This window comes from Mchenga conophoros, linkage group LG5 (genome assembly GCF_057382185.1).
Source record: "Mchenga conophoros isolate Kocher_MC1m ecotype Shallow Benthic linkage group LG5, M_conophoros_male_GT1.1, whole genome shotgun sequence".
Lineage (NCBI taxonomy): Eukaryota > Metazoa > Chordata > Actinopteri > Cichliformes > Cichlidae > Mchenga > Mchenga conophoros.
Window position 1 is genome coordinate 36439383 of NC_140530.1, and position 24278 is coordinate 36463660.

At 40.6% G+C, this 24278-nt stretch overlaps 1 protein-coding gene across 1 annotated transcript; it reads left to right on the forward strand.

Annotated features, from left to right (window-relative positions):
* The first annotated feature begins 1023 nt into the window (after window positions 1-1023).
* On the forward strand, window positions 1024-22790 carry myg1 (myg1 exonuclease). The gene is made up of 7 exons (XM_085275224.1): window positions 1024-1452; window positions 2712-2824; window positions 7722-7881; window positions 10125-10274; window positions 13453-13575; window positions 14823-15004; window positions 22454-22790. Exons 1-7 carry the CDS (start codon window positions 1168-1170, stop codon window positions 22641-22643), a joined length of 1203 nt encoding a protein of 400 aa, XP_085131350.1. The 5' UTR covers window positions 1024-1167; the 3' UTR covers window positions 22644-22790.
* Window positions 22791-24278: the final 1488 nt, after the last annotated feature.

Genomic DNA, 24278 nt, shown 5'->3' on the forward strand with positions numbered 1-24278 from the left:
TGCACAGCCTGTCGCAGTGTCTGTGTTGCTTTTTATTTAATCTTCTTGTTCTATTGGTTCTTCAACCTGTTTTCCTCCTGCCTACATCTCCATCTTCAGGATCCACTGAACAGTGTACACTATCCCTCTTCTGTACATGTCCAAACAGTCTCAGCCTTGCCTCTGTAACTTTGTGTCCAAGCTGCTCAACCGGAGCCCCATCACATTTCTGTAGTTTACCTTCCTGCTTCTGTTTCTTAGATTTAAAGTGTGCACGTTATTATCTTCTAATGCCATTTCTATACTCTTTTGCACAATCTCTGTCTCATTTCTTTTACATTTTTTTTAAACTCCATTTACTTATTTAAATTTTCATCACTGCTGTAAATATCAAATAGTGCTAAACATAAAAAATAGATATGAGACGATTTTTATTTATTTATTGCACTACCTCACACTATAGGCCTGAAAGTCTTAATCTCTGCCTCCTGTCATTTTATCACTGCCACCTTCTCCAGCACGTCTCATTACAATCTTGTAAACATTTCCTTTGAATCTTGCTACCATCCTTCTCTCACAAATCACCTACACCCTCTCCACCCTGCCTGCACTCTCTGCTTCACCTCTCTTGTGCACTGTCCCCTGCTTTTGATAGTTGACCCCAGACATTTAAACTATTCCACCTTCACTTCACCTCCTTGTATCTTTTCTTTCCTCTCTCATTGACAAATATCTATTTTGTATGAGAATACGAAACCGCGAATCCTTATACATTTAACATAATATTTTTATTATTATGTAATTGTAGAATATACTTTTTAAATAAAATAAATCATGTACAGTAGTACATAATTAACTATTTGTGCACTATACAGTGTCCAAGTCCTGCTTTTTTAACTCTGCAGCGTCCTCTGCTGTACACAAGTTGAGCTAGCATAAAATCATTCTCCTGCAAACGAGCTTCTGAGATAATGTAATCGCTTTAATTACCTGTGTTGTTGTCACCAGTGTTGTTTATCACTGTCTGCGTGAGTTATTTAAGCCCATAAAGGCAAACAACACAACGATAACAATGGTGACAACAACAAAAATGCTCCCGGCATTTTTAGTTCTCTAAACAGGAGCAGCACATCCGGTCCGGCTGTCAAACCTGTCCGCCATTGGCGCGTCTCGTGGATTACTCTCTGGATGTGGGTCGTGCGTGTTTTTTCTTTGGCGCTTAAATTAACAAAAAACAGATATTTTCTGGTAACCAGTGAAACAGCAGGTGTGTCACGAAGGGTATTTTCGCGGGTTAGCTGCTTTAGTTCGCCCGTGCACTTTGCTAACGGAGAAACGCGCTACATGTCAAGTGAGCCGAAGAGACTCTGCACCGAAAACATGACCGTTACAAAGATCGGAACCCACAACGGGACCTTCCACTGCGACGAGGTTCTGGCTTGTTTCTTCCTCCGGCAGTTACCCGAGTACTCGGTGGGTGCAGCACGCTGCCGATTGATAGAAACATGTTTGGGGTTATTGCTAACTCCACGCTGTGCTTTGAATTTTTTTTAATGTAATCACTGTGCTCATCGTTACTGGCTAGGTAGAATTTAAATCCTCCCAGGAAGTCCTCACAGTAAGGATAAAGCCACATCTGCATTTTTGGAAACAACACTTAATCTTGTCTTCTGTTGATGGATCCAGTGTAATGCCAAAAAAAAAAAACCACCAAAAGGGGGCGCTGTGTGTAAACGGATTGCAAAAACGATTACAGCATAAGACGTAATACGGTGAATATGTCACACATTTCAGTGTTATGGTCTGAATAAACTAAAAATACATTTTTTGTGTGTGTAGCCAGGTTTGCAGAACATTTGAGGGAGTTTTAAATTAAGTTAATCTCAACCTAATAGCACATTTTGTCTCTAAATACTTAATATGGGTGATAAAATAATATTGATCAGAGATTTGCTGCACTGCCCTAATAAAACCTGTGATCAAACCCAGGTTATAGCCTGTCGTAGCTGTACCGTTGTTTTGTGGCACTCTGTTGTTTATATTTGTAATTTTTATAATTTATATTAGTAACAAAAATACCATATTTGATTACCTCTACATGTCTGTGATTTATGCGCAGTTTAACAGAAACATTTTGATTACATATTTGAATTGACGTATACTTTATACAGTCAAAGCTTAAAGGTTGGACCTCCAAACACAGGGCTGGGCTTCTATGGTCTAATTTTTCACGTGTTTTTTTTCTTCTTTTCCCTCCGGTGAGATTGTTGTAATGGTCTTTTAACAGGTATCAATCAGAAAGCATTAAATCGACTTCAGATGGTGAAAAATTCAGCAGCCAGACTTCTTAGAAGAACCAAGAACACTGAACATATTACGCCAGTCTTAATGACTCTACATTGGCGGGCCATTACTTCTAGAACTGATTTTCAGATTATAGTCATTACTTTAAAAGCCCTTCATGATCTGGGCCCAGAATATATACTAAAACTGCTGTTCCCGTACCAAACACCAAGCAGCCTCAGATGCTCAGGCAGAAACATGTTAACTGTTCCCACATCGCATTTAAAGACTAATCGTTTTAATTTCATGCTAGTTTGTTCTTTTTTCCTGTGTTTCTGGAAAGCACTTTGAATGTTGGTGTTGATAAGTGTTATACAAGTAAACAAATAATAAAATAATAATTATTATTAATTTAGTTTGACATATATTTCTTTTTGTTTGCTGCACAGGATGGAGAAATCATTCGCACCAGGGACCCTGCACAGCTGGCGGAGTGCGACATTGTTGTGGACGTTGGAGGAGAGTTTGACCCAAAGAGGCACCGCTATGACCACCATCAGAGGTGCAGTTCTGGCAGTAAGCTGCTGAAAAGAGAGACATTTATAGCTGTAGATTTCTAAAATATTATGTACTCTGAACTAAGACTGGGGGAGAGATTAATCTTCACTGTTCATCAACAGTAAGGGTCAGGATCATATCACAGATTAATTTTATGCCAGTTGAAAAATTTGACTTCAAGTTTAAGATTAAAATCTTGCTTTGTTCCAAGTGCTGTAAAAAACATGGTGTTGCATTTTGAGCTGTTCGTGTTTTCTGTCTGTATTGGTAGTTTTAAGGGTCAACAAAAGAATGTTTTAAAAGATAAAGAAGCTTCAGGAGAAACACCACTCAGCCATGTTATGAGTGTTGATGTTACATAGTTTGTCCAACAGAGGGAACTCTCTATTTCCCTGTCAGCCACTCTGTTTAGATTTTATTTTTCTAAAAGTAGAAACAGCTGACATATCAGATTATTGGATTTTGAAATTACCAAATATTGGTATCAGACTTAACAATCCTATATCGGTCAGACTCTAATATACGCATGTACCAATGGAAGGAAGCGTAATCTTTAAAGTAGCTCACGCACCAATCTCCAGTCACTTCCAAGCGCTGAGGCGCACCGTCTCCAGCAAGCCAAAATAATTTATCGGAATTATTACGCCTGGATTTTTCCCACTTTAACATCGTCATCGTACAGCCTTTGGGATTTCTTTTCATTATCTGAGTTCTAATGATGAGAAACTACATTTCGGGGTGGCTTCTGCTCTGACATCTTTGAAGCACCCTGATTGCATGAATCATAAGGTAACAGGCTCTGTGTTTTGTGTAGAATTTCTTCCTGATGATTGCATTCAGTCGACGTCTCATCACGTTGAGTAATCAGCCTATTCCAGGTGTCTTGTCAGCTTAATGTCCTGATGATAATCAGCCATAGCTTTTATGACCACGGCGATAAAGATATGCCAGGGCTCTCTTCCTCGCAGGCGGTTAGTGATAATTAGCGCTCCTTGAATTGAACGCCCCCCTGCTGTCGGTTCACGAGGCACAGAGGCTGCAGCAGTGCTGTCGGGGCGACAGGAGGCTGTGGCTGTCACTCACATGCCCGGATGGGGGGCAAGATGGTTGTGATGGCACAGATGAATGTAAGTGGGATTGGTGCGACAGGAAGTTAGAGAAGGAGCTGGCGAGAACAACTGTAGTCCTCATTTCAATTTCACTTGTGACAGCATACAGATTGAGCTGACAGCAGTACCAATGAATCGCAGACACATTCTGTCAAATAAAATAGCATGCAATTACAAGAGTGCAAGTCATTAAAGGACCTGTGGTTATTATATATAAATATATTTACAAATATCAAATGACTACTAATTAGAAAATGTTTAAAAATACATTTTCTAAATTTGAAGGCTAAGAAATATATACCCAGTTAAATTATTAAGATTGGTTGCTTATGCTCGGCTCACTCACTGCTTTGACTTAACAAAGAATTATAGGTGAGTAAACATATTTTTCAGCGGTGACAAACATGCTCTGCATTTTGCAGCTTGTCATAAACAGCAAAAGGAAAACCTTTTTTGCTGATTTGACTGCTACTCTCACTGAATTTGGACCTTTAACAATGTAGGAAAAATGATTTTTGGATACTGCAGCTTTCCTTCTCCCATGTATTTATTGCATATCTTCAGTGCATTATAACAGCGGTCCCCAGCCTTTTTTGCGCCACGGACCGATTTAATGTCAGACAATATTTTCACGGACCGGACTTTAATGTGTTGCGGATAAATGCAACAAAATAAAACGATACGACCGAGACAAAAACTGGTATTTGGTAGTTTGTAAATATAGTGATAAACGCAAATTCACAATGTAATTGTATAACTTTATTAGCAGCATCCTCCTGAAATGCACCAACAATATTGAAAGTAACATCCTCCTCTCTGCCCTTTAACGCTCTCTGGTTGCTGTGGTAACGCAGAAATATTTCTTTCAATTACAACACGGGAAAAGACCCAGGGAAACCCTGAAAACCCCAGGGGGTTGGGGACCACTGCATTATAATGTGACCAAATGTTGATCAGTTATTTAATATTTGGGATTGATCTACTGTAATAATGTCTGCATTTGGGTCTAAATATGAATATCAGTAATGGTGGTGGCATGGTGGTTAGCACTGTCACCTCACAGCAAGAAGGTCTTAGTTTCAAATCCACCAGCAAGATGAGCCTTTCTAGAATAGAATAGAAAAGCCCTTTATTGTAATTCTACAATAGATTGGCAGCCTGTTCAGGCTGTACTCTGTACATACTAATGTATAAAAACATTGCCATTGCTCTATGTGAGTTGGAATAAGCTGCAGTCCAACAGTGACCCTGAATTCAATAAATGGAAGAAAATGAATGAATTTATGGACAGTAATGGTGCAAATGTATGGAGTCATTGGTGCTTGCCTCTCAAAAGTACAACAATTTTTAAATTAAATCACCGTTACTGCAATGCACTGAGTTGACTTAACAACTCTTGCTGAACTCATTCGATGGGAAAAGTGTAATCAGCAATGCCCCATAGATCATTTACTATCTGAAGCTCTCTGAGACTTAAACTATTGAGTCTGTTCTATTATTTGTTTACAGTTGGCTATAAATGAAAATGCATTTCCTTGTTTACTATCTGCCTTTCAAAAAACCCCACAAATGGGCAAAATTTGCTCTTAGACATTATCTCTCTTCCCAGCCCTCATTTTCCATCAGGTATTATACCGCACAGGAAACTGGGAAATTACCAAGTAATAGTATTCTTTTTAAACAGTGTTTGAGCCGAGTCACTACATTTCTTGCTGTATTTTCATGTGTTGTGAATTATAGTTATGCACAGAAACAATCCGAAAAATAAGTACATCTTGGTGTTCAATGACATGGATAACTTAAAAAAAGGAGCATCCAGCAGATTTGAAAAGAAGTGGACAAATCAAACCACACCAACACCAAATAGCTCTGTAAGTCTTTCTGTCATCTGTATTTCCACAATTCAAGAGCGTCACTCCTCCTGCTGTAGCATTGGTCAGAATTCATCCTCGTACAAGCTGTAAAGTCGAGGTAATATCCAGCATTTTATGGACATTTTTCCATGTTCACAAGAATTGCTGCTCCTAGAGTAATGGCATTAATTCTCATTATTTTGTACAATACAGCCAACCAGTGACAAGAAAACTCCACTTTCCTTGTGTACTTCACACATTACAGTAACCTGTGAATTTAGATGGAGGATGAGCCGCTACGACACTGACGTTCTGGTTCTGTTATTATTATCAGGAATATATGGAAAATAATCGCATCAGAGTAAAATGAAAACAAATCTCTTTAATGTGTTTTCTTCCCGGAGAGGCTGGTTTAAAAAAGCAGGGTGAGGTGCTGCTCTCTCCAGCGTGTTGCACAGATATGGTGTGTGTCACAAAAATGAGCTGAGCAGTTAGTAAAAAAGACAACTCTAACATGAAGAATAAATCAAAGTACTTAGATAACAATTGTCTGATTACATATTCAACATATTACATATCTGAATATGAAAGATATTTCTGTTTCTTTCGGGTTAGTGGGAGAAAATATAATGAGGCACTTTTAATCCAAGTCTCCATATATCCTGTTTGTCTGAGGAAATTTTTAATCTCTTTAGGTTGTGTGTATTAAGTCCTGATTAAGCAATTTTGTTGGAAGCGACAGAATTAGATGCATTAGATGACATTGTGAACTGCAAGTCTTTGTCTTTCGAGTCTGCATCAGAGTTTCTGACACTGACCAAATACAAAAACACATAATTTAGGTGCCCCTTCCACTTTGAGATGATCTGAACGACCGTTTTTGTTCAAAATGTCCACCACGGGAGGCAAAACCTGGAGACAGTTTGAATCTTTATCAAAACATCTCCAAGTTTCTACAGTAATTTAAGTCACTAAAGAAAAAGAGAAATTCACTAATAAGGTCTGAGTTAAGTTAATCTAAAAGTATTTTGAGTTAATGTGCTGTAATCAGTGTTTTGTAGGCAACATTTACATTTGGTTGTAATGAGGCATTGAGGCTACTTTGGAGTCGGTTTGTAGTCCAGCTCCTGGAGGTATCAGTGACAAATTCATCTGCATAATTCTGAATAAGTGAATTTCCTCTAATGACACAGAGAGACATCAGCAACATTAAGTGGTGCAGCTGGTGCAGTATGTGAAGCACACTATATGTTAATTATGTTTAAATAAAACTTAATTTATGCCTAAATATCACCAGCGCTCAGCTGAACTGTCCCATTTTAATGCAGCGAGATGTTGCTTGATCTTGACTTCACACAAACAGCTTGATGACTTTTTCTTCGTAAGTGTTTTTTCTTTTAGCCGTTCTTCGTTTCAGATTGTCATTTTCCTCTCTCTCATTCACTTCCATTTTATGATCGTCAGCATAGAAATGCCTCTGCACGGCCAATTAGCCCTTTAATGGCTGTGATTACCCCCTACTTCCCTAGTATGTCACTCATTCATTTGATGGTCGGTTTTCCGCTGTGCTGCTGCCCGAGCATCCTAATTAAGCCTGAATTAAATGACCAGCAGTGACTCTGTGCTGGAGCCCACCCATCTCAGCACGTGTCTGAGAGGCCTCCAGTGGTTATGTGAGCTCACACTTACAAACCAGTGCGTCATTATTGATAATTTCAAGCACATGGCTAGATGCAGTATTTTGCTGAAGAGGAGAAAAAAATATGAATTATTTGTTATGAGCAGAAAAAAAGTCTAGTGATTGGCCTTTAGAACAAAATATGAATATCACAAGTTTTGGTTTTTAAATAAATAATCCGTTCTTCTCTCGCTACACAGTATATATGGTAAAGTTTTCAAAGGCAAAGACTAATAAACACATTTTCTTCCTGTTGTTCAGGACCTTTTCAGACACCTTCAACAGCCTCTGTCCAGAGAAGCCATGGCTGACCAAGCTCAGCTCTGCCGGCCTGGTCTACCTGCACTTTGGCCATCGAGTGCTGTCGCAGCTCACGCAGCTGAAGGAGGACGACAGGCAGCTGGAAGTGCTCTATGACAAGGTGAGAGGAAAAAGATGACAGATTTATAGCAGGCAGTGGATTTCTACTGATTGTATGTTTATTCACAAAATAAACACGCCATTGAAAATGTGTTTTCCACTGGTCCACTTGTGCCAAAAAAAACATTTTCTCAGCTGGTGAGTGGAACCTGAACATTGTTAATTTCACGATAAAGCTGGAAGAGGGAGATTACAAAAATCTATTAAGTGGGCAAGCTTGTCAATTACAAAATTATAATAGAAAATAAGGGACAGCATCCTAATTTGGCGTGTATTTTGCTTTTCAGAAGAATTGTGCAGATTGCATCCTGAAATCCTTCCAAACTGTCCTATTATACATAAACAATAGGGTTGGATGCGTTCTTCATCTTCTGTCGGTTATTTTGAAAACTAAAGACAGAATCGTGTGAAACGATCTGTAGTGTTGGGACACTGAGACACAATTCACCATTTATGATAATATCTTTAGCAGTAAGGTCAGAGGGGAAACAGGATGGATATGCTTGTGAATGAACCCTTTAGCCTCGAATCAAAGAGATCATCTGCTCTAAGCTAAATCTTAAGAGAGTTGTGATTTAGAAAATGTTATCAAAATGTTATCATTTGACTATTTGGCCAGATCATCCATTTCTACGCTTACATATGCCAGTGTTTTGAGTTTATTTTTGGATTTTCTGCAATCCACACAAGCTCAGATATATCCATAAACTGACTTAAATATTTTAATAGGGGGGTGCTGATGGTTCCACAGTGTCAAGTTAAAAGACAGTGCCAAAGGCTTTTAAATGAGCGATTGGCTACAACTGGTAGTTTCTCTATGTCAGCATAAAAATGATTTGTTTGACAGCACTCATTGGTCAGACAAGACAAAGATTGAGCTATCAGGCAACAATGACAAAAGGAATACATGGAGGTGTAAAGGTTAGGCTTGAGAAACCTGAGAACACTGAGCCATCTGTCAAGCATGGTGGTGGTAGCATCATGCTCTGGGTTGTTTGTTGCCAGAGGTTTTGGTACATTACACAACGTGGATAGAAACATCAATAAGGAATAACTTGAAATTCTTCAGCATCACCTCAACTCAACAGCCAAAAAGTTAAAACTTGGATACAGTTGAGTACTGTGGTTTTGGAAAGGCTAAAGCAGGCTAACCTGAACTCGAGCCTCTTGACAGTTGGCAGACTACGCTGGGTTCGTGCCAGGAAACCAGACAGTTTATATGAAATCTACTGATTCTGCCACGACGCGTGGTCAAATATCCAGCCAGAAATATACCAGAAGCTTGTTCATGGCTGCCAAAAGTGCAAAAAAGTGCAACTTGTTAAGGGACATTTAACCAGATATTAGTGGAAGTGTATTTATATATTTGACCCTGTGTGCATTTGTAGTACAATCATTCCACAGTGGAAAAAGAACAGTTCACAGAAATGATCAAATTCTCCAAATTACCGTCACATTTATACCCATGAAACCTCTGACCACAACTGTAGATTTAAAAGCACAAACTAGGACACTTTTTGGGATTTGCCTTCATCCCACAGTTGGCAGTAGAGTGTGAACAGATATAAAAGGACACGACAGGACACGACAAAGTCTTTTAGCCAGATTTAAACAGAGTTCAGTTTCTTGCATTTTAGACAGCTTGGCCAGCAGGAGGCCTTGGCATCCATTGTGTTTTAATGGTCGGGCACATTAAGCCAGCCAAATCTTGGGTCACTATAAATATTAGCACTACTAACTCATGATATCATTTTTCTTTTGATGTGTCAGTTTGTTTAAAGCCCCGAGTAATCCTTTTACTCATGGCTCGGGCTCTACGTATTTTAGGATGCTGCATGTCATGTCCTTAGCCAGTTCCGACAAACTAAACATCGAGTTTTGCCTCAGAGCTTAGCTCCACTGATAAGTCACTTGTAAAATGTCAGCTCTTGCATGAATGACCTTCCAGTGAAGTTGAATTTTTATCATTTAATATGGCTGTTCCAGTTCATCTGCTCGTACAGTATTTTCGGGGATTTGTGAAGTAACAGCTTTTTTCCTATTTCATTTAGGTTTAATATTTTCTGTAACTACACATATCCTGTGGGTTTAATTCCTTTCCATGCATTCTTCTTGAAAAAGCTTTGTCTTTTTTTACTACTCTGATTTTATGCTTGGAATAAGTGTAAACACGAAACAGCTGATTCTGATGCCATAACAGATTGACAACCTCTGCCGCCACGTGCCTCTATCATGTGCTTACAGCTGTATGAGAACTTTGTGGAGGAGGTGGATGCTGTTGACAACGGCATCTCACAGTATGATGGGGAGGCCCGGTACAGCATCTCCACCACGCTGAGCGCACGTGTCTCACACCTGAATCCACGCTGGAACAGCACAGATCAGGATACTGAGGTGAGTACATGTGAGTGCAGCTGTACTCTATACCAGGACAGAAGGTGGCTTTTGACATGTGTGTGACTTCGCATCTCTTATATGGGATTAATTATAGTTATTATTTGTTTATCATTGCCTGGATTTCCACAGCAAAGCTCACCGTTTCTCAGCCTAATGCAGTAAAATGAGCTAATATAAGACTGTATAACTGTGGCATGCAGACAAGTCAGCATCTTTCTCTTCACTTTAATGTCCTCAGAACAGTTCTCTTTTATAATACACAAAATATCTCTCTGTCTGTGTCTTTGTCCCTGATCTCCTCTCAGACCATCAGGAGATGAGCGACCAAAATTGGCACACAGGTACATCTCAGGTCCCTGAAGGTTCTTAGCTACATCAGGCATTACGATGTTGCCTAGCAGCTACCTAGCATTTTTTTTTTATTCAAATAATTATTAAATTTTGCATTTTCTAACAAACACAAAAATACAACAAAAAATAACAAAAACAAAAAAACGAAGAGGTTTTAACATCTGTTGCATTAATCTGGAATTTCCAAGTCAGGCAGACATGTGGGTGGAAAAATTGTCCCATTGTTCCACCAAAGCTTCAGTCGCGTAATGTAACCTTCCCAACATCTTTTCTCCAGCAACATTCCCAATCATTTTTTCTTTCCACATTTTAAGCGTTGGAGTATGGGAGTCCTTCAAATATTCCAAAATGACACGGGCACATGTTACCAATGCAGCGCTTAACACTCTAAACTGATGTTTAACTGTGGCACCTCTCCTTTGTCTCCTAGTAGACATAATTTAGGTGATCTGGGCAAGTTACAAGGTATCCATGCCTGCATATAATTCAATACACTGTTCCAAACTGGAAAAACCAGCTGGCATTCCCAGAGGGCATGTATCAAAGTATCTTTAGCTTGTTGGAATTTCCAACATGGGTCATCTCTACCAGCACCTATTTTATAAGCCTTGAAGGAGTATAATAATATCTATTAAACATTTTGTATTCTGGCTTCCCTAATGTATAATCCATTATTCGACAGTATAGAATCCCACGTATCTTCATCCCCTGTAGACCCTAAATCCCTTTCCCATATTTTTTTCATAAAATGTACCAGTTTTAGCATTTATCCACCTATAAAGCATTATTGTGGGTCCATTGTGGTTTTACAGTTGTGCCTAATGTGAAAAAGATCACCGGTTCAATCACATTCACTTGTTCAAGTTGACGCAAATCCCTTAAACACTGCTTCAGGAAGGGATTCTGGTTAAAAGAAGTTATAAAAAATACAAATCAAAACTCGCTGCCCACTGTGCTGAACCCTTGTGAATAAAGAAGCAACAGAAAGTAGCTTTTATGCACCTAAAACGCCTTATAATGCCTGCCTATCATTTTAATTTCAGTCTCATTTATATCCCCAATAGCTGAATTATGCATGATGCTTTATAATGCCATCACAGTGCCCATCAGCTACCGAGAAGTTTGCTAAAATGACCTGTTTTTAACCTCTGTGCACTTAGAACACCCTACAATAACATCTAATTTATATCCACAAAACTTCAGTTATACATCATATATTATGATGGCATCAGGTTGCCTAGCAATCACCTAGCAACGTGCTGAAATGACCTGTTTTTTTTGCCTTTTTACACCGACAAGACCCTATGAAAGCATCCTATCATTTATTGACACAAAAGCTTAATTATATGTGATATATTATAATGTCATCATGTCGCCTAGCAACCGCCTAGCAATGGGGGTAAAATGACCCTATTGCAAAAAGCATCACAGCCCACAATACGAATAGGCCAATGACGATGCTGCAGCGTTGGCATGTACTGGCGCACTTAATACATACCTGTTTATGACCTCAGTTGATCTGTAGAGTTTTAACCTTTTAATCAATAAAATGCAAGAAGTAAAAAAACCCAAACAAAAACACTATACAGACGATTTTCATATTGGAGAAACCTGAGCATGGAGTATTGTTTTCCATGAAAAATTGCTAATGTTTTACTATTAATCAAAAAATGGTAGTTTATTTTATAATTGATGATTAGTTATCTCAGCCTACTGATTTGCAGCATCATCTCAGATACACAATATTGGAAAATTTAAGCAAAGATAATTAGTACAAACTAAAAAAAGAGAACTTAAAAAATCTAAATAATTATCCAAATGCAAACATACAACAATAAAATGCAACATGCATACTTTGCAACATGGATTAATTGCGATTTTAACAGACAGCTGTTCCACAGTAGTGCCCCAGTATAAAAAAAGGGATAAATTTAATTATCACACACAGTGAGCAACCTGTGATGAAGCAAAACTACAAAATAGTCTTAAGAGGGCAAACAGGTGCAGTGTGGTGCAATCAGTGCTCAGAGGTCATTGTGAGAGCTGTGCAGGACCAACAGAGTGTGAATTTTCTGTCTCTCATCAGTGTTTCCTGCACACTCACCCACAGCCTAGATATGCATATATGTCGACTATGCCAACATTTTTTTCCCCTTAAGTTACCTGCTTGTTTCTTGTTTCTTTTTTTTTCACGTTCCACTTCACATGATTATAATTCATGTCCTCCAAACACTGCAGGCGAAGCCATATCTGTGAAATGGGAAACTGAGAAAGATTTGAACTGGAAAATGTTTGGTAGACAACTGTTGAACTCTCTGCACTGGCTGCTGCTGATAATTGAAAAACCTGATGGATTTTCATCTCCTCCAGCCATGACTGTTAATACTCAGGTCCAATGCAGCCCCCTCAAACAGATGCATACAGATTGTGCATGACATACCGCGTGTGTGTGTGCATGAGTTTGTGTGTGAGATATCTGTGCCGTGCTTTCTTTCACATGCTCCTCTTGGGCTTCTGCTCGTGAAACTATGCGAGAGTGAAATCGGGCTGTGGTTTAGGCTGCAGGGATCAGCAGGGAGGTAGTAAGACAAGACTTAATCACCCCCGTTTTGTCTGGTACACGGTCTAACGTAAAGTAGCTGATGTCAAACTGATGCTGTAGTAGTGATGAAAGAAGCTAAATGATCAAAAGAATACTGCGTTCAGCTGAGTCTACAGAGTTCTTTCTCTGTTAAAGTGACATCAGTGTTTTAAGTCTAGCCAGCTGTCAAAAAATCCAACATGTCTTTATTCTCACATATTTTAATCTCTATTTTATCCTTAGGAGGGTTTCAAGAAGGCACTGAAGATGGTTGGGGAGGAGTTCCTGGACCGTCTGGATTTCTACAAGTCCTCCTGGCTGCCAGCTCGTGAGGTCGTGGAGGAAGCTGTTAAGAAGAGGCATCAGGTACGAAGCTGCCCATTCTGTTTCATTCTGTTTGTTTTCTTTATTTGTTTGCACCAGCAGCAGTGGGCCTCTTATTACTCTCATGGTTATCTGGTTCACGGAGGGAGTAGCCTTTGCAGAGATGCCCAGATGTCCCTCTCCCCTTCCACCTCCTGCTCTTCCAGGGGGACACTGAGGTGTTAAAAAGCCATCCGAGAGATGTAATCTCTCCCTGGTCTGCCCTGGGGCCTCCTACGGACTTTCCTGGAACACCTCACCTGGGAGACATTCAGGAGGCATCCTTTAATGTGGAGTAGCAGCTCTACTTGCCACCCTAATGACCAAAATCACCCTGTCTCTAAGGCTGAGCCCACCACCATATGGAGAAAGCTCATTTCCACTGCTTATATTCACAATCTCATCTTTTTTCAGTCACCACCCAGAGCTCGTAACCATAGGCTAGGGTGGGAATGTAGATCAGCTTTGCATTTACTGCTGACACCACACCAATCCATCTGTCGATCTCCTGCTCCTCACTCATCAATAAGACTCCTCAACTCGGGGCAGCGGCCCATCCCTGACCTGGAATGGGCACTCCGCCCTTTCCCGACTGAGAACCGTGGCCTCGAACTTTGAGGTTCTAATTTTTATCCCAGCCATTTCATACTTGGCTGAATTGGCTGTGAGTGATGATGTTTTTTGTTTTTGTTTAAGCCGCTGGCCGAACAGTCGGTGTTTTCCCTGAGACACCGACTGTGGTTTAAATAAACTAAATAAATATGACTTTGAGGTTGATATGGAAACAAATGAAGCTAAACAGCAAAAAATATCTAAACACAGACCAGACAAAAAAGAAAAAAGCAGATGTAGGACACCTGATCTGTTAGCCCATAATGAGAAACTCACTGCAGAATTTCATGTTTGAGTATTTTTAATAAAAATCTGTGAATAAAGTTTGTTTTGTGCTCCTTAGATCTAATTTAATTTCTTTAATTGCTTTTTATTAAATTCTGATTCTGAGCATTTTCTGTCTTGTTTTGAAAACTGTAAATATTATCAAAAATGATGAGAGTATCAGGACTGTTGTTGTTTAGTTGAAGGAGACATTTATCACTTATAAAAGAAGCACAAGTTACGGTGAAAATGAGTTTAAAATGCTGCTGCTTTTCTTATACAGTGAAGCTTTCCACAGACACAGGCTTTTGTGTCTGTCCTTGATTTTTGCACATTAGTCACATGTGTTACACCTGTTCTATTCTTGTTTCCAGATAGATCCCAGTGGAGAGGTACTCCTTTTTTCCCAGGGTGGATTTCCTTGGAAGGAGCATTTGTTTGCCTTAGAGAAGGAGCTCCACGTGGAGACGCCCATTAAGTTTGTCCTTTACCCAGACCAGAATGGACAGTGGAGGGTCCAGTGTGTCCCTGCTGGGCTCAACACTTTCCAGAACAGGTAAATTTTAAGGTTATCTTTTAGTAAAATGTTATTGAAAACCATTTGAGGACCTTTTTTTCAGCTTTAGCTGTAGCATTCAGTCGCATGCGTGGAGGAGACCTCTTGCATGAGTTCCTTCAGCAGAAGTCGAGCATGCATAACTCGCAGGGGTTTTGTGAAACTGAGTCACGCACAATAAATTTTTCCACACTGGATTTTTTTTTTTTAACACAATGACAGCTTCAGAGTTTTCAACGTGTTGCGTTGAGCTCCGGTGACAGAGACAAACAATGGTCTATGATTTAACTTTCATGCTTGCTGGACCGTGTGACAGCCGCTCACGGAGGGTTGACGTGTTATCCGGTGAGAGACGGACTCCTACAAGGATAGAAATGGTTGTTTATAGAATGAGGAAGATACTTTATTTAAGCCGAAGATTTTGTTCCCAGGAACTTAAAAAAATATAAACACAACTCAGCACAGCCACCTGCACAGCCCTCCCACTCAGGTGCTTCTTGTGTGTTTTTCTGCTCTTAATTATACCCAGTGCTTCAATACAGCAGACTGAAAGATATAAAGCACATGCCAGTTTGACTGGTAGGAGAGATGCTTTGATTTCAAGATTTTTTTTGTGAGCATGAATCAAAGTGAGATGCTCTGTTGAGCAACAAAGCCCCTTTGATTTTCTGCTTCTATGCTTTTGTAATATGAATACCATTTAGGCCACTCAACAGTTTAGAGATGTGCTCAGTCACTGTCAGTTGTGCCTGACATACATGTACATGCCTTTCCTGTTTGTCCTTTTGCACCAGTTTAATTGGGTGGGTGAGCAACGTCAATGCCAAACTTTAAGAACACGATAAGTCGAGAACGAAGTGACGTGAGATTTTCAGGTTGATATCATAGGTGCTACGAGGCTGAGTGGTCGCACTGGCAGCTGGTGGTATTTTTGCTGTTGTGATAAGCAGCATTTCGACATACTTTAGCAATAAAGATGACCCGAATCCTCAAACCTAGCACTTAAATGAGAGTGCTAGGCTTATTAAACCATGTTAGAGTTCCTGTCAGGTCCCTCACTAATGACAGTGATGACAACACCACACCCCCTGTGTGAATTTTTAAAGATGATTAGCACCTATCGTCTGTGCTTCTTATCTCTGGAGGGGAAAGTGTTTACCCAAAGAGCTTCTCGCAGACCGACCTACAATGCTGTTCTAATAATGTCACTAGCGGGCCCACTGGAGTCCTGTAGTGGGTGTGTTGTGCCCTAAATCCCAGAATGTAGCACACATAATCACCAAAGTATGGCAAACACTAGGCTGATCCTGGACGTTATCCAGATATTCGTCTCTATAGCTGCTTGGTGCCGTACGGTTGCAGAGTCCATGTTTCCCAGAGTCGTGTTAAATGTGTTCATAATCACAAAAACCTGTTTCCAGGTACTAACAGAGACATTAGCGACAAAAAAATCTCCTGGTGCAGAAAATCTTTCCAGCATTGATGTTCCTTCCCTGTTTCGTTTACTTGACATGAGCTGCTGGATATTGATCTGCGCTTTTAAAGTGGTAGCCCTAAGTGGTCAGCATGTGCACTTAAGAAGCAGTGACTTAGGTGGAAGAGTATTGGAAGCGATTTGCGCTTTACAAAGCTGTGAAGATGAGCAGTTTTGCCTCGGGGATAGATTCTAGCATGTGGGTTTATCTTTGATCTTGTTTCCCAGTCTGTTTGTTAGACTCGCATCTTGTTACAGCTTGTATTTGTCTGGTGACAGAGCAATATGCAAACCGTGTTGTCAGAGTATTTTACAAGATTATATCAACTGTAGTTAATTAATTAGAAGTTTATTTATTCTTTGGTTGATGTGCTCTCTGCAGCAGGTTTGTGTATCTGTGCATGTGTGCGAGTGAAGAAGGGTCACCTGTAACACTGCTGTATTCAATTAAATTAAAATTAAATTTTACATTCAGTTTTATGAATATAAACCACAACAACAGTCACCTCAATGGGCTTTATGTTGTTAGGTACAATATTAGAGAGAAAACAATAATATAACCTGTTATGAGCAGGTACTTGGTGACAGTAGGAAGAAAAAAAACGCCCTTTTAACAGGAAGAACCCTTCAGCAGAAGCAGGTTCAGGGAGGGGCAGCCATCAGCCACGACTGGTTGGGGTTGAGGGGAGGAAGACGGGGCAAAAGACACACAGGACAAATTATATATACACATAACTCATCCCTGTTCATCTGGACGTAGCGTTTTCAGTGGGAGAAATGTTTCGTCACTCATCCAGGTGACTTCTTTGACCTCAGCTGACTTATTGTAATTGACTCTTAAACTTTTTTCAATGGAAGAACAAGTAAAAAGCCCTGTTTAAATGAAATAAAAAAGCTTTATAAACTTAACGCGAATAAAAGTAAATGCAAGGAAAAAATTCTGAATAAATAATAAACTACAAGTGTTTATGGCACAAGTGGATGAGTCGAGGGGAAAGGAAGGACAGGTGAGATTTCTGTTTACCTGTTATGAGAATTATTCATCTTAAGCTGCAAGAATCAGTCGCAGAGCAGGCAGCTCGATTTGCACACTCTGTGTGAGGTGTGGGAGAACTTTGCCAGTTGGACGTATAGAAGTGTATCGGCTGATGTGAGTTGGCGTTGTGTTCAGCTGGTCCGCCAGTATTATAGCCGAGCTTGACTTCACCGTCTGTCTGAATTAGCGCCATGCTCAATATTTTTTTTCTTTTTTTCATTTAACGCGTCGGATGATTTTGGGTGGCGGTTTCTTCTACGTCAGATACAATTTTATCCAGACAACAAACTCAGCAGGAAAGCTAGACCACTTCCATTACTGAAAGCATTTTGTGGTTACAGAAGTTTTACTAATCGAACACACCGTCTAATGAGTTAGGAAATTTGTGCAAAGTGAACACAATCTGTTTTTTAATCCTCTAAAATTGGTAAATCCTCTTAGACGTCAGATCGAGTTATATCTGCTACAAAATGTTTAAACTGTGTTATAAATTGAGCTCTGACCTTTGTGACAACGACTAAAAGCTATGTGTGAGTTTTGAGGGGATTGCTTGTGGAGAACTGAAGAAGAATTGGGGATTGTTGTCTAGATTAAGACTCTCTTTCCTTCTAAGTGTGAGATGCTGATAGTTTTTGTCTGATTCCAGTTTTCTTTCTAAATACTTTAAGTGACAAACAAAAATAAACTTTTCTTCTATGCAGAATATTAATTTATTAATTAAAGAAGTTATTAACTGTAGTAAATTACAGGATTTCGCTCCCTTAAAAAAAAAGCACAAACTGTAGATCACTAGAGACATTTTCCTCTGGCGCGATGAATCAGGATTGGCGGTTGCCAGGATTACTTGTCTGACTGCATTGTGCCAAGTGTAGAGTTGTGGTGGAGTGGGATTATGGTGTGGGGTTGTTTTTCAGGAGTTGGGCTTGCCCCCTTAATTCCAATAAAAGAAACTCTCCCTGCTTCAGCAACAACATGACTGCACACAAGGTCCATAAAGACATGGCTGAACGAGTTTGGTGTGGAAGAACTCGACTGGCCTGCACAGAGTCCTGACCTCAGCGAGCCAGATGGGAACGTCATATTAAACCCTGAGAATTAGGAATAGGATGTTGTTCAAGATCATGTCTATGAAGGCAAGTGAGTGAATACATTTTCTAGTATGTTTATAACGTCTCTAGATTGGAGGATATTAACCCTGCTTTTACCCACTTTGATCCTTTGCTTATACCGAGGCTCACACTGAAGCGGCTGGTTTGGAGCTCTGGATAGCTTTAGCCACTTTTCCTTTGTTAGCTTCTTTATAATGTCCGTGTTTTGCTGGGTGAAGATGGTTTAAGTGTCTGACTGGGTTTGTTGGTACAAACATTTTCATGCTGGTCTCCCTGTGGTTTAATTTGGCCAGTTTTTCAGTCGTTACTCATAGTAAAGTGTTTCCACACTAATGTTAGAGATTGGCTTTACGTGTGCTTGTGCACATGCATGAAACGCCACAGATCATAATCGGATGACCAGCTGTCACCAGTCTTGACTAAACACAGTGGAAATCGACTGATTCTGGTCCCTGGATGATTGATCGCTGCTCCTCTAGCAGCAACTTAATATGCATCTGTGATACTGCATTTGAGAGTGAATAGTAAATTGATGCTGATATTGATGTAATGAGATAAAATTAGAAATGTGCCTCTGACAGTGAGAGCTACATTAAAGAGAGGAACAACATAAATACACTAAATGGTTGTTGCTAAATAAATTGCGCTTATAAATAGTATCAAAAACAAGGAAAAAGCAGAAATCGTACCAGTCACATGATCTTTCTGGTCCTTCACGTTGACTGCTTGAAAATAGTGGGAGACCTTCTGAACACATCATTCCTACAGAGACAGGAAGACGCTGGAATAGCTTTCTGATTCACTCCTGGCCTGACCAGTGGCTGCTCTCACCCCTTTCCTCCTCTTTTCTTTTGATTATCCCATTAGTGGGTTTTTTGTGCTTCTTGCTCTTTTTGTGCAGAGTATTTCTGTCTCAGTCCTATAATCACACTCCTCCATTTTGTCACCCCCCCCCCCCATTTGTCTTGCTCTTTTCCCATTAATCCCTTTTTTCCCCTCCTCCACCTCCTCCTCCGCCTCCATGTCCTCTTCTATCTCCCCCTCCTCCGCCCTATCTCGCTGTCTCACCTTTCACACCTTCCGCCCCTCCCTCGCCTGGTCCCTCAGTTAGACTTTTTTCCACTTTGCTCCAGAATCTCATCAGGCGGCCGCGCTTTCAAAGACTAAAAAGAAAAGACACCTGTTTGTAGTCGCGGAGCACTTCAAAGATTTAATTTAATGCAAATATGCTGGTTGGTGTGGCGCTACATGGGAACAATAGCTTGTGTGATGGATAAAAACGTAGCTCCAGATGGCTCTTTCTATGGGTGGCCTGCTTTCTCCCAGCGGGCTTGTGCCGACTCTGCAGAAGGGGTGTTGTTATCGCCTGTGTCCCTGCTACTGCACCTGGGGGGGAAAGGGTCTATTTTTATCAGCATCGTAGTGCAAAGTAAATGTGAGCTGAGAGAACGAAGAGGGGAGTGAAAGCAGCCCTTGCTTGGAAATGTGCTGTATAGGATGATACTGTAGGTTGACAGCAGAATGAGCTGAGCCAGAAACATATACCTCTATTTCAGGAAATACACACTGGCAGCTGCCACATTTACCTGCTGTATCGCGGTATTGGAGGTGAACCTGATGGTTGTGACTCGATGTCTTTATCCTTTCTACTTCATCTGATTGTTATTTTGGTCGATAGTTTAGTCGATAAAGCGCCAGAAAATAATGACTGATGTCCTTCACAATCACCCGTCTCCTGGTGATCTCTTTAGTTTGTCTGAAATCTGAACATATGAGCAAAGGGCAAGACAAACAAAAAAACAAAACCCAGACTGTATGACATTTTTGCTTGAAAAATAATTAAATTGAGCTGGTCATCTGTAATCATGTCTGTAATTCCGAGATGAAGCAGCGATGTCAGGTATAAAATGACAGTGGATCATATGAGAAAATGCCTCGGAGAAAAAATGGGAATAATTCCATTTAATTTGTCTTCAAAAGCAGAGAAATTTTACATTGTGGAAGGGAAAAATGTGTGTAATGTGGAAGATCTGTGGTCAGAATTTGGTGCATGTTATTGATGAGTAAAGGTGCAGAAAAATGCAGCACTTCAGCTTCTACAAAAGTGCCTTTTGTTCTGTTCTCAGTGAGGAACCAGAAGGTTCACGCTTTCGTTCATATCGCTGAAAACATGCAGTAATGAAGTCTCGAGGATGTGTCTCCGACTCTAAAGTAACATTTTTGTAATGACCCACTAATTGCCACTATCTGTCTCAGTTGAGGTCTTAGGGGGTCTTCTCTCATGAGACGCTAATTTGTTAATTGTGGATTTATTTTTAGACCGGTCATCTCGCAAGCGAAAGCTTCCTGGCCTATTGTAACAACATCAGCCGCCCCCTCCTACTCCTTCCCTCATCACCAGCCCTGTTGACCTTTCCTCAGAGCTCATTTTCCAGCCGCACTGTGCAGCTATCGATTGGTTGATTCTTTAATGGGGATTATAGGTTTGCCATGCTTGCCTCTCCAGGTAGTCCTATGGCAGTCTTATTAGGGATAAAAGATTTGACATAATGGAGTCGACATGCAAATCATTCTCATCATTATGGATGTTATAGAAAAATGGCAGTTAATGCTCAAAGTAAAGAGAACAAGAGAAAACACTTTGCTCGCTTCAAACTGATGCACCGTTTGACAACCGTGTCACTTTATTTCTGACAAATTCGACCGTGCTGTTCCATAATTCATCAAGTTTGCGATAAAGAGAAAGACGAGCCAAAGGTTTGTATGACATCCGACGCTTTTAGGGAATTTCGGCGTTTTAAAAAGCATTTAAAGTCTATTCCAGAAGCAGGCGGTGGGTGAAAGGTGAACAATGAAGTGCTTAATCAGGCCTAAATCGGAATGAAACATTGCTAAATATAAAAGTCCTCTGAGGAGAACAGGGGTCTGAGATAATGGAGATAATAACCCCGTCAAGGAAAGAGTGATATAAACGCACGCGCTAGATAACAGGTAAGGTGTGATTGGCAAGGCTGTAGAAAGATGTATGCTACCTGCAGTAGGTGGTAAATGAGCTGTTCTACATTTTTATGAATTTTCTCTGCGTGCTCCATCCAGAGACAAGTTTTCCAGGTCGGCTCGTAAACCATCGCAGAGCCAATCTTTCCCCCACTTTGCGAGATTGCCTTTTGACTCCACTCCGCTACCATAGGGCTCTCCAGTCGCTGCACTGAGGTGTGATTTTCCACATTGCTGGAGGAGAATAAAGCTGATTGTGTTTTTTTTGTTTTTTATTGTATTGGTCTATTTGTCGGTGCCCATTATAGTGGTGCTATGTGCAAGAGTGGCTGCACATAGCACCACTACCCCTGCAGGCATGAAAGCTGAAAGGATGAGAGTAATCCAAGCGTTTGTGCAAAAACATTCAGAAATTATGAAAGAAATGAGTTACAACCAACTAATATACATATAAAAATGCATTTTTCTGAGCTTTTGCCGATTAATATTCTAGTATTGTCTTCATGCTTTCAGTCAGTTTATATTTAGGACTTTGTTAAAGCTCAAGTTCACGTTCATATTTCTTGTTTTGTGAAGCAGATTTTCACTTTAGTACCATATGAGCCACGGAGAATTTGAAAAGTTTAAGAAGTGCAAATATATTTTGTTTTTGTCTGTAAAATGACTTTGTTAATCACTCTGTTTTGGGGTTTTTACCCTAAACTCCAGAGTTTGCTGTTTTTCATAATGTACAGTACATTTTGTTTTTGCAAAACTAATGCGCAACATGAAGTGATCAGCAGACCACAGTGTCCATCTGTAAACCAACCTGCCCTTCTGTGCTCCTGTCCCAGGCTGTCGCTGCCAGAAGAGTGGCGTGGTGTTCGGGATGAAGCGCTGTCGGAGCTCAGCGGGATCAAGGGCTGCATCTTTGTCCACGCCGGAGGCTTTATTGGCGGGAACAAGACCCAGGAAGGAGCGATGGAGATGGCCCGCAGGACCCTGCAGGCCGCCGCCCAGTCCCCGGCGAACGGAAACAGCTGACTTAATTACCATGTTGTTTAGTGATATACCAACGCAGACTCTGGGCTCTGGGTCATCGTGCTGACTCATAATATCCTTCTTCTCTCTGCCTGTTCTTATAAATGTCTGTTCTGGAGTTCTTTTGAAATAAAAGACTGATTTGACATATTTTTGGTCTTTGGTAAATAATTGAGCATTGGCTTGAATCCGGCAATAAACCTGCTGTTTTCCCAGTCTCTTGGCTGTCGCTCGCGCCCCATAATATGCTGCCATCTGACCGAACAACACCAGCATCTTCAAAGCCTGAGATACCACGGCCTTACCTTTCAGTCGCTGATTTATAGAGACACCTGGACTACGGTTGCACCTTTCATTTCCAGCGTGCTGACATTAACCGTAGCACTACAAAGAGATACAGAGGCCACTTCCTTTGGCTCCGAGATCAAAGCGTCAGTAATAAGGCCTGATTAATTTGGATAAATTAAATTACCAAACGCCACAAAGACGTGCTCCGCGTGGCAGGAAGCCTCGTGACGGGGTTACCGGGACTGGGACGAGTCATGCAGTCAATTTCCCTGTAATAAAGTCGGTAGATGTGGCTTGAATTTTCTCATCATTACACCAGATTTCCTCCCCCTTTTGCTACCTGTTACTTCTTATTACATTCTCCACGGGTCTGACCTTCCGCTGCTCTTCGTCTACATAACGCACCGCTCTGGTTTTATTGCTGTGCATTTTATTTCCATCAGCGCTGGTGTCATTGTGCAAATGCCACTGCGGTGCAAAATAAAATGGACACGTTACAGCTGTAAATGTTGCTCGGCTTCATGTCTTTCTCCTCATTTGCCTTTCGTTGCATTCAGACTATTTATTCTTAAATCCAGTTAATTTTCTCCTAACACGCTCTTGCTTTTACTTTTTTTTGTGGCAAACGTTAGACCTCCCCCATCTAATGTCAAGAAAACAAGCTCCCACAGACAGCATGTGCTCATAGCAATAAAGCTCATGGTGTATCGTCTAATCTATATCTGCTCTCAACTTTCAGCTGCTGAATTATTGTTTACCATTTGGCTGAGAGTGCACTAACAATATATAATGGCTTTGGAAATGTGCGCTTCCTCTTGCAACTTCTTTGGCACGCTACCTTTGTCTCAGAAGCACACAGATACACGTTTTAGTGTTATTACTCTGCTCTCTATTGTGCTGGTCCCGAGCCAAGGTCTCAATCCAATCCATACACATTTGTCACAGCCTTTTATAGTCACATGGTGTTGTAATCCCTGCCAACTGATGCTGTATTGTTTTGGGAGATGTAGAAGATAACCCCTTTTCACAGCTTGCTTCACTCAAAGGAGCAGGACACAGCAAAGGTGCATTCATCACAGTGGCAGAATTGGAGACTCTCTGAGAGAAGCATCAGATTGAAAGGAGGAAAGAACTGATGTGTAGCCTAATATGCATCGATTTGAGCTTCCCAGTCTCCACTTTACCCTCACATGCACAGTTTCAGGCTTATTCATGGTCAAGTGCACTTGCCTGATTGCTGTGCACAGGAAATCACAGGGTGCTCTGTGACTATATTCTAAATGTTTAGTGTCCTCAAAAGCTCTGCTTTGCATTTTAGCCCATGCGCTGGTTTTGCTGCTACAGAACAAA